This window comes from Poecile atricapillus, chromosome W, assembly GCF_030490865.1.
Source record: "Poecile atricapillus isolate bPoeAtr1 chromosome W, bPoeAtr1.hap1, whole genome shotgun sequence".
Taxonomy (NCBI): Eukaryota; Metazoa; Chordata; class Aves; order Passeriformes; family Paridae; genus Poecile; species Poecile atricapillus.
This window is the reverse complement of record NC_081288.1, coordinates 60,779,580-60,791,579: the sequence shown is the minus strand read 5'-3', so window position 1 is coordinate 60,791,579 and position 12,000 is coordinate 60,779,580. Positions and strand designations below refer to the sequence as shown.

At 33.4% G+C, this 12,000-nt stretch overlaps 1 protein-coding gene across 1 annotated transcript in view; it reads left to right on the top strand.

Moving 5' to 3' along the window:
• Window positions 1-12,000, top strand: part of LOC131591881 (TBC1 domain family member 22A-like) — a 141,869-nt gene that overhangs the window by 108,044 nt on the left and 21,825 nt on the right. The window contains exon 12 of the mRNA XM_058862990.1: window positions 1,544-1,639. Within this exon, the coding sequence (XP_058718973.1) occupies window positions 1,544-1,639 (96 nt within the window). The remainder of the gene's footprint in view (window positions 1-1,543; window positions 1,640-12,000) is intronic.

Genomic DNA, 12,000 nt, shown 5'->3' with positions numbered 1-12,000 from the left:
AGCATGATGAATTTTTAAATCTATAGGGGATTTTCTCTAATGAATTGCACTTTTAAACCTATTTTGTTTCATTTAAAAGAGCTTCATTTTGAACAAACTTTTATTGCTGATAAAAACCTAGAAAAAATCACAAGACAAAGTACAGGTTCTTATACATGTCCAGATAATTTTTCTGCAATTCCTTAAAAGTATTTCCAGAATGAGCTAATTCTTATTTTCAGTTCCAAGTACACTTTTAAAGTTAAAAGCTTCGCTGCAAATAATTGGCATTATGTCTTTTCTGGCACCTTTCTGATTTGGTGGACCAGATGGTCTGTAGTTTCTGTAGCTGTTAACAAGGTGTTTTACAAACCTCTTGTAGCACACCGTCCTCTTTTATCAGTCAAGAACAGAGGAGAAGGAAAAGTCGTAGTAGGAGAATATTTTCCCTTCATCACTTGTTATAGCTGGGAAGTTTATTTGTTGCATGAATTTTAAATACCATGTAGTTCTATGTTAAATAGCAATAAAATAGGTATTTTATCATGTTATGCTTTATGTAAGGAGTTGTATCAGTTCACTATACTTGAGAAGAACACTCTATTTTCCTAAAGAATAAGCTTCAGTTTTGAAATGACCAGCAGAGAATATGAAAAAAATTTGCTATTTTTTAAAGCACTGTAATTAGATCTTGTAAATTATATAGATATCATCATTTAAATATACCTCAATTTTCAAGATTATATAGTTTAATTTTGTAATTATTATTTCCAAATTTTATTTTGATGAGGTTTTACATAACATTAGTTCACAGTCATAACATTGATAATTTAATATGAATTTTTTTTTTTTGGTTCTTAGTGGTGTAGAAATTAAAATACAATATTAATTTGATAATATGAAAAAACTTACTGATGTCTTTTAAGGACCTCATCACAAAATTTTCTAAACTCTTATGTGAAATTTTAAAATACTAATTTCTAGGGGAGTTTTATAAAGTGATGGAATCTGCTGACCTGAACCAGAACAGAAAGCTACAGATCTGAATACAAAACTGAGCTGTAAAAGTTTCATCTTATGTGTAGTTTTTCTTCCTATGGTAAAAACATCTAATTCAGTTCAATATAATACAAGATATTTTTATTTTTACAATGCTTATTAATTTCCACTATCAAAATTTATACTTCAAAAGCTACTGCTGGTAGCAGAGGTGACTTAATAATGGAGATGAAACATGTTCACACAGCAGTGTTGAGCTGGACAGTACAGTATTTCATACCAGATATAAGCTAATGGATAACACCAGAAATGGAAAACACATCAGTAAAGAATGAATTTAAATATGAGAAATGGAAACTGCCTCACCTCTGTCCCCGTTACAGATAATAGCAATGAATAGGTTTGGCATAGATTTAATGCAAGCATGTTTGTGATACAAAGAGAGACAGATGAAGCTGGCATTTGTAGTTAGAGGTAAATGTCATAAAAATACAGTTGAGGCATATGGAGATCAAAAGTATTTTATTTGTGTATTGAAAGGATGATCTATTTTTATTTTTTCTAGTCTGAACCAGAGGGTTTTTCTCACTTCCACTTGTACGTCTGTGCTGCCTTCCTTGTCAGGTGGAGGAAAGAGATCCTGGAGGAGAAAGATTTTCAAGTAAGTGAAGAGAATATTTTTCAAGCACAGGGTGGCATTTCTTAGATTTACCTTCCTAACATTACTTGGGGATGAATTTATATAAAATGAATTTATATAAAATAGGAGCAGCAAGGCTGACAATACCTTACTGTTGGTTAGAGTTTCTCCAAAACTGTTAGACCTGAATTGGTGGACTATAAGCAGTAGAAGATGTTTTCTTTGTCCACACTGGAAAAAAAAAAGCTGTTTTAACTGAGGCAGACTTTGAGAAGATGATTTCTGGAGATGCTGTTATCTTGGTATTTCACAGAGATTTTCTGAAAAGGTAACTGGATTTTTTTAATCTTAAATGCATCACTGAAGTATTTATTTGTAATTTCTCATCTGTATAATATAACATTCTCTAACAAGGTCACGTTCATTCTTTTAAAAAAGCTGGACAAGCAGGCTTTTAAAATAAAGAGCCTGATTTTCATTAGGAGGTAAAAGGACTTCAGGCCCCTATGTTTCACAACCTTCCAGCAAAAAGCATGTCAGGAAGTTGTTTGTAAGAAGATTTGAATATGGTAGATTAGGAAATCATTTGCATACATCCATAGAAGTCCAATCATTTTTGTGAACTGGTGACAGTTCACTTTCATAGAAATATTTATATTGAATTTTACCCTGTGGTACACACTGAATGCCTAAAAGGCTTTAAAGTCTTGTTTGAAGGCTGAATGTGAATAGCCTGTGCTGCAAAGCCCCCACCATTGCCTACCCCGGAGAAATGGCCCATTACCAGCTTATTTTCTCTCCAGCTGACTGAACTCTGTGGCCCTCTACAAATGAACCATTGTGCAAATTTGTGTATCATTTCAATCTATTTTATCTTCATGAAAGGATTTATTCAGAGCTGTCATTGCCTGTCTTTGAAATGAATAAATCCCTAAGGGCACAACATAACAGCTTTAATTTCTACTACCTGCTAACACTGTCAGATTTTCTCAATTTATGGTACTTTGTCAAAATCATCTCTAATGTTGGTATCCATACCTCTCAATTACAATTGTTCACTGGTAATCCTCCCTATTAAATTTTCCATGTGGATTTCCTGCATCAAAGAGCATAATTTTCCTCTCTCTACCAAATCCATTTCAACTATGCTTCAAGTAAGTAACACCATGGTATAATACTATGAAGACTGGTTTTGTTCTACTTACACACATTCGGATTTGTTTACTTATTTAATAATTAAGGTATTTCTGTATGGTTTAATTTCTTTATAGGCCATGTAAACTGTAAACTAGAATATAAAGTACAAAAATCAGGAATACATTGGAATGCATTTATCACACTGCTTTAGATTGCTTACAGCATAGAAATGCAATTGGTAATTTTGAGGATCTGTAGATCTGTGCTGGTTTTATCACCATCATATGTTATCACTAAAAGCCTTGGCCTTCTTTATTGTGTAACATGACCTTTTAAAATGGCTAAACTAAAGTGTTATCAATTCTCTAAATGATACTTCTGTCCCACAGGCAAGAATAATATCCATTATTCTTCTGCTTTGTTAGTAATAGCTGTAGATCATTGCCTAGTCGTTGAAGTAATAAGCACTTAAACTACATTGGAAAATTGGGAAGTTCAGTATATGCTGTTTGGAGTACTCTGATTGCATTGAATTCACATTATTGAGAAGTCATAGCTATAGTACATTTTGTACAGAAGTTTTTTGTTCCTTAAACTGTATCAAGAATCACATGCATTGAGTAATTTCTCTTGCAAATAGCGTGTATTGTATTTGTTTTTCTGCATATGAAAGCAATAAGGGAAGTCTCTCCTAACAGTCAGAGGGCCTTGTTCTTTTCTACTAGCTGTGAAAACTCCTGCTCTTCTTTCACATGTCTGTTTGACTTCTTTCAGTAGAAATACAGACCTCATAGGAATTTTAAGTTGAAATAATTTCTCAAGAACTTCCTGTGTGGCACTGTGCCAGAAGAGACACTGAAAAGATTTTGAGTGAAAGACCAATTTTGAAGGAATTGGTTATGCAACACTTTTATTCTTATTATTTGATGAAGTATACATCAGTAATGTTTCAGACAGGATGATGACAGAAAATAGTCTTTGCTCTTAAGGTACTTGTTTTCAGTCTTTTAAGTATATCTACAACCGAGCAGTCGGTAAAAGTATTATATTTATTCTTCCTGATATGAACAGATTAATTGACTTAGATACCAAATGTTCATCCCTCAATATTTCCTTGTTACAGACACACAATGTGTGTGATTGTAGTTTTGGGAACTTTTTATTGTGTATTGTCATGTAGCAGAGGAATAAACTTTGAAATTAAATACGTTAAGCTGGACTCATACTATAGAGTGATACAACCTGAAAATTGCTTGGTATTTGGTTTATATCTGTAGAGTTATTTTTCATGTTTCAAATAGCATAATGAAATAATTTTTTCATTGTAAGATGAAAAGTCATTATGATAGTTGTCTTCTTTTTAATCAATTGAACAAGTTATTGCTCTCACTGCCATTTATTTTGTTAAGTACAAAATATCAGATGGTTTTATTTTCCTAGGGGTTTAAAGCTGCTTACATTTTGTCCTATTTATTCAGTAATCTTTCTAGTAAGCTATAATCCCATTTTGAAATTTGCTATTTAATGCAATGAGCTGTGTGATGCAATGCTATGTAATGAGGACAAAAATTATTACATTCAGCAATTTTCAAATTCCCTCAACTCACCTTTTGATAGCAGTGAAATTAAACTGACATGTTTTCAGGGTGATGTTTCAAATATTTCATGCCCATGTATAATACAAAGATTAAGATTATGGAAAACAGTAATTTTTTTTTTTAGGTTTCATTAAGGCTTGTTATTCTCTCTTGGTTCTCACTTCTAGAGAGTCCTCTTGATCTAGATAGGGGGCCCCACCAATCCAGGTACAGAGAGGTAGTTGGGATATCTCTGTTAGTCTATTCATTGTTCAGATTAGCAGTTTATGCTTCACATGTGGGGGAGCAGGGAACACAATGGCTAGGCAGTAAATGGCAGAAATTTTAATCCTGCCTTAGATTTTCCCTTGAAACCATTGTGATGTTTTATAGACTCAAACAGGTCATTCTTGGTTTCTGACGTTTCTGTTGATGATATGAATATTCTATGTTAATTTACTGGTTCCATACTAGTGTCAGACAAAAAAAAACAACAAAAAAAAACCCAAACAAAAAATAAAAAGCTGGAAGCATAATATAAATGAAATTATTTTTTTAATGTGATAAAGCATGCATTTTGAATACAAAATATTAAATTAATTTAGCTTCTACTATCTAGGCTTAAGTAATTAAATGTGCAAATAATAAAACCTTCCTACTCATCAGCATGTATCAGACTTTTACTTGCTGTTATTCATTTTCCTAACTACAGCCATAATTCCAAAATTCTCCTGAATTCTTGAGAGGTGTAGATAGCTGATGCTGTTAAGTGATAAAATATTCATGTATGATTTTGAACACATTTGAAATTAATAGAAGATATGGCTACTGAGTTTACTGTTGGAATGTACAAGATAGCTGAAAGATTTTTACAGATACAAGGCTTCAGGGGCTAGATTCAACTGTTGAACTGAATATAAGCTAATGGTAATTATAATTAATTTAGTAACAGTTGAATTCATACTGGCTTATCTGTTAGATTTTTCCCTTAAGGAAGTTATCATTTTGTTGACATAGCTGAGCTACAAAAATATATTCAGTAGTTGTAGTAAGGAACCTGTCTTGCAGATCTTTTCTTATTCATAATTTTAAGATATAGGCTTTTCTGTCTGTCTAAAAGACATTTTCACCCATGCTGTCACAAACTCACATCTTTATTACTGCATTGTCCTTTTCTTTGTCTTTGACAAATGCATTTTTGCTGCAATTATATTCACCCAGACTGCAAAGAAGCTGTAAAGATAATTTTTTAGTCCATCATTTTTTCTTGTTTCTTGCTCTGCATCTCCCTTAGCTCCTTTTCTTTTAGAGCACCAAGGAAAGCTTAGACACTTTCTCTTTTGAGGCCTTTAATGGACTAATACTGACACCTTCCATGGCATCTCAGATGATGACGCCGGTCTATCAGCCCGTGATGACGGCTTCATCACCCACTGGCACTCGCGAGAGAGCTGCGGTGCTATCTCCCACTTTGCCACCTCACTTAAATGGAACACCTAATGCAGATATTCAGCTACTTTGCTCTAAGTCACATTAAGTTCTGGTTTTTTGCTATGCCCAGAATAGATTTGACAGGTTGGCTTGAGCCTGTTAGTAGCACTTACAGGCACATTGATGAGTTTTGTGTTGCTTCTTTTTACTTTCCTGTGAATTTATTGTCTTTTGCTTTATACTTGAGCCATAAAATATTCAGGATAGTGACTGTGCTTTATTCTTATTTATATAATGTTTTAAGTAATTATTATTTAATTATTTCATATATAGGAAGTAAGTTTTATTGACTTGTTTACCAAAATGAATGCATGCACAATTGTATGTCTTATTAAAATTTAGATAAATGCTGAATAACAAGATGCTTAGAAGAAATTAATTTCATTTCATTTCTGCTGTCTATATAAGTAATGAGCTTTAGTTTAAAAAGTTTGGTATTAATATCTTTCCTACAAGTGACCTACTATAGAAACATGTCAGATATCAGAGATATAATTTCATACTGTCTTTCTACACTCAACCACAGTAATATTAAAGAATAAAAAGATTTCATTCATCTTTTGTGATCTTTACAGAGTTTATGATGTAAGTTTTTCAAATTTTACTTTTTCTGCCTGAAAGTATAGGAGTGCTTACTTCATATTATATGAGGTGTAACTAATAAATCTATTTTAATTTAGCTTCGTGGTATATACTGTGCTAAAAAATAAGTTTCCATTGCTCCTGCAGTAAAAATAAATGTTTTTCAATTAAAGAAAAAATTAAAAATTTATGTTTCTGAAAGGATTAGTTTTTTGAACAGTGGAATGCTTGCCCTCCTTTTCTCTAAGCTCTATGATTAGATGATTTTGTGGTTGTGCACCCTGTGCCCTCATTCTTCTGTGTATGGAAGCTAATAGGGTCTTTTCTGTGGATGTACCAAAACCTGTAAAGAATTAAGAACTGTGACAATGGAAGTCTTTCTAACTGTAAAGAGCCTGACTGCTAACACTGCTGTGATTTTATTCCCTGCTGAGAGCACTTTTGGAAGATGTTCCAAATATTGTCATGTGTTTCAAGAAACTGGAAGCTCTGCTGTTTTAGGCTTTGAAAGTCATAGCTGGCAACCTAACGTGAGATCACTTCTTAATCTCTGAGTACTGGTAGCAGACAGCTGGGATTCAACACTCTTGAATCATTTATGTTCAGAAGAGCCAATTTGCAATAATAAAATTGCTGACTTTATTTTTGCATGCAGGGCTTAATGAACAGAGAATTATGTGAGTGGTAGTAGTTTAACTGCTCTGTTATCAATCCTACTCAACTTTGTCAAAAGCTTTTGCATATTTTGATTGTCATGAATATTTTGACTTGGTCTCCATATGTGAATGTATTGTAAATTAAAGACAACAGTGCAAAGATGTTTTAACATACAGTCCTAGAAGTACAGGTTTTATCCCACAGAAATTATTATTGAAAGTTTTTAATATTGCACTGAAATATAACAGATAGACTGTAGGTCATCCTTCTTTTAATACTGGTGCTCGTCCAGTACTAGGAGGAGAACTTGCCCTCTGTCAGGAAAGCTACTGGAAGATTCTGACCAGCTTATATGGTACTCTAAAAATGGCTTAAGAAGCATGGAAAAGGAAATAAAAATTGTAACACTACCCTTACTTATCTCTTTCTTTATGGCTTTCCGTTTTCTTTAGATTATATTGTAGGCCTATTTTTCTTACGTTAAAAATAATAATTAATACACTTTCAGTAATACAGATAAAATTTTTAATATCTGAATTCTGAAATCTGCCCATTTCTGTTGCCTCCTTCCATCTAGCTCTCTCCCAGAAGTCCTTCCTCCTCCTCAAGATGTTTGGAACAGTGGCACATAGTAAAATTACTAGCTATAGTACAATGATTTTGAATTACAAGTAGCTTAGATATATGTATTTGCTAGTGAAACTCAGATGTTATTCTGTGATGTGATCTAGTCTAATATTATCAGATAAATCACAGCAGTGAGACTAAGCCCTACTCTCTCCAAAGCACTTGAGGAGGAGCAGTAGTCCTTGAACACCTAATCAGCCATAATCACCTAATCAGAACACCTGTAGCCATGACTTATATTGGGAAGTCTGTCCAGGACTTTTTGGTTATGTTTTTTTTTTTTTTTTTGTACTGAAATAGGTTGTTCAAAAACTGATAGAAATTTTCAAAATCCCTGATGAAGGAGACTAGTTCCACACGGCCAACATACTGTATCTGTAGAAATTTTGTTTGGAATGCAGAATGAAAAGTGGAGAAATGAAACCTTGCTGATAAGAAACAGGACAAGGATCTTCAGTTTTTGATATTGATATAAGTAGAATAAATATTTAAAATTATTTAAGATCTTAATATTTTATAAATATTTTAGTTTTACTCTTTGTTATGAGTGTTGAGGTTTTTCATTTTTACCCTCACCTGTTTTAAGTGTAATTCCAAGGCACGTGGCTTTTACGAAGTCATTTATTTCTCAGGAGTTTAACAAATCTGAAAATCAAGGTACTGGGAGACAGTAACAAGTGCCTTCTTCCCTAGCACACCACTTGAGAGTGTCTGAAAGGAAATGAGTTACTTCACCGTAAAAGCTGCAGCGGCTCTTTCTAGAGGAAATGTGTAAGATGTAAGAGGACAGAGAATTGTTTTGAGGTGATGGCCAGCTACTTTTTCTTGAAAGTAGATAGGGAGCATTCTTGAAGACCAAAGGTCTTAAGAACTTATGTCTCTCACCAGAACAGTTTGGAGGTGTGTTTTGACTCATTACATACAAGTGTCAGTTTGTAATACTTTCACATTTGCTTACTATTTAAAAAAAAGAAAAATACCAAAATGGATGAAGTAATTTATAGTCCTGAATAGTCTGTATTTTCTTCCATTAATGTTCCTGCCATTTGAAAAATTGCATTTCACCATTTTTCTTTTCTATAGTTAGTTTCAAATTAAGTTGCAATTTGAATAGCTTACTTTTCTGATAGTCAGGGGATGTGTTTCAATTTTAGATGATGCATCAAATTAAAAAGTTCAAATGTAAGCACTGAAAGTGCAGATTTGTGCTTGGATTTTATGTGTGACATACTGCAATTTATTAACTTCTAGCCCTTCTTTCATACAGAACAAAATCTTTAACAACAGATGTAGTGTATTTGACAGCTGAGTTCATTATACTATGACAGAGTTCTTACTCTAGTTTTCTCCGTGTTCTGCAAAAAAACCCTAAGCAACTATATGACAAAGTGAGCAGTTATTTCTATTTTCTAAATAAATTATGTGTGATATTAGTTAATGTCTTCTTTATTTTTCAAAAACTAATCTTTTAAGTAACAGAGATGTTAACCCAGCTGCATAGTTCAGTACAAATATTATATGAAGATATGATTTGTGTTTCAGAGACCACTTAGATTGAAAATATGTTACATTATGTACTTTGGCTTAAGGTTTAGTGAAATAAAGTGAATCATGTAACTCAGGTCTAAATTAGAAATAAAGTCACTTTAAATTACATTTGTAGTCAGTAGAAAGACATGTATGAATTAGGCACTTCTGATCTAATCCTATCCTGTGCAAATATTTATTTCACTGTATTATTTATGAAGGAATATGGCATTGACAGAAATTAGAATTCATCTACATTTAATAGTCTAAATAATAAATACTCTGTGAAGACTTCCTTGAGGATGTGAATGTCTCTTTGCAAGCCTAAATATTGTTTCCTGTACCAAATGTTACCAGAGATGTTGCCAGTAAAGAGGGATGGAAGTGCTGAAGCATCCAGGAGCAAATCCAGGGGAGGCTGCTCAGTAAAGAGATATTGAACATAATTCCTCTAAAACTTGCTGTTGTGTGGAGAAAAACTGTAGGATGTAGTGTTTATACAATTCATATTGCTTGGAAGATCCCTTTACATTTGGAATGCATTCATGGGCAGGTATCTGTTTCTTTAGCACACGTTCCTTCTTTGCCAGAGTTACATGACTCTTCAGAGACACCTGAGCTGTGGACATGATTCTCTGGGCCTGAGAGAGTTTCAGCCTGTCAGGGGCTCATCTGTTCCCAGGGGAAAAGTTCCTGGGAACAGTTTTCTCTCAAGGATTGTTTTGTTGTAAATAGATTATATTTCTCAAAACAATACTGAACAGATGTACTTGGTGTGTTTTCTCTGGTCCCACCAATGGGACCAAAGGAGGTGTTGGTTTATTGTCCAGTCATGTAACCAGGACTGAAACACCTTATAAAAAGGGTTGAGAAAACCCCACAATAAAGGCTTTAGCCTGATGAAGCAGCTGGTGTGTGTCCGATTATCTGGGGAACCCTCAGTATATCATGTCCTTCAGTGACACCTGAGCCCTTGCCTTTATGTGCACCCCTATTCTTATTATTTGAATTTAAGGACATCAGTGTTACAGATATGAATACAATTTGGGCTTTTTTTGTGGGAAACACACCCTTGTGATTATAATAGGAAAATGACTTTAACTCTTGTTTAGTAATGGATCTTATCTTTTACTGTCACTGAGTGAGCTCTAAAATTAATTTTTATTTTCCATTATTGTTAATCTGCAAAATCATACTATGTGTTCTGTATATTCTTGCCAACAGTTGTTTTAATGTATTTTATTGATTGGGTTTAAACCTTTCCCATTTTGTATAGTGACTAATTAGCAACATGAAAAAGAGTATTACCAACATATCACTTGGTCCCTGTCTGCCACTCTCTTCAGAATCAGAGTTTCTTGAAGAAGGAAATATAAAGGATTAAAACAAATTGAGGATGTGGAGATTTTCCTGGATGTAGAACTTTAGAGATCGTTGCAATAACAATGGCATAGTAATAATTTGTCTTGAACTCTGGGTACCATAAAAGCTCTAGGATCTCAGCTCTTTAATTTTTTGAAGCTGACTACATAGTTTCTGCAAAGTTCTGCAGTTTACCAAAATCTTTATTTCATTTTGCTCCTGAAAATTGCATATTTTGAATGTGATTAGATTAATCCCATTAACCTTATAATGTAACTGGTCAGCTGTTCCTGTTTTCCACAGGAATTAATACTCAATTTTTTAATGGAAATTACTTAGTGAAATTTGCGCTAGATTAAGTGGTTTTTTCTTTATTGTTTTTGTTAATGCTGTTTTTAATTGCAGGGGAATGTTTAATATGGCTTTATGTCCCTTATGCAATTGTTTTTCTTGAAGGTTGTCCTTGCAGAATTAACTCCCACCTAATAAATAGGCCCAGATATAGCAGCAAAAATGAATAGCAAATTCAACATTTAGAGTGAATGAGACTGGCCTGGACCAAATGTAGCATAATCATTGCTATTTTAAAGGAGGTGTCTTTGTGAACAGTGTTATAGAAACCAGTGTTTGGATCCAAATATTCTGATGGGGTCATAAAGCATTCATGCATAAGATATTTAATGATGGATAACAACTTTTTCCTGAGCTGAAGAGCACTACTTGGAGTTTCACACTTGCTTGCCTGCATTAACATACATGAAGAAAAAAATATCAGGTGAAATTAATTCTCGTGATTAAGAACTATTACCAGTTTCAGATATCGTCACACAGAACCCTATTTCAGTGATTATACAAATATATAGCCATGTTTTGCCAAATGAAAGATTGAGCCATTAATTTCATGAGAACAGTTTAAGTGCATTGAGACTTCAACATTAATTTTTATTTTTCTTTGATCCAAAGAGTCCTTATTTAGCTATGTGTGTTCTTCATATCTTCAGGAACACTGTGGATTGGATTTTTCTACTGTGGATTTTACTGTGCAAGTACTTGAGCATGGCAAGATCAGAAAATGATTTTACAGTGCTGTTTATACTGTGGATTGTATATTTTATTGTTTGTTGGGTTTTTTTTTTTATACAGACCTGTAATGTAGTTTTAGAACTTATGGTACCCATATGGTTTCTATGTTTCTTGACATTATCAGAATATTGCACAGGATGAAAATAGTTTTTTTAGAGAAAAAAAACAAAAAACAAACACACCTACACAAACTAGCCAAACCCTAGTACCATTTTTTTTCCTGTGATACAGGAAACCACAGTTTTACTATAGTTAACTGCAGAAGACAGAGGTTGAAAAGCTGTAGAAAATCTGTACTGTTCAGAAAGACACATATCACTAATGCTGCTAATGTGCATA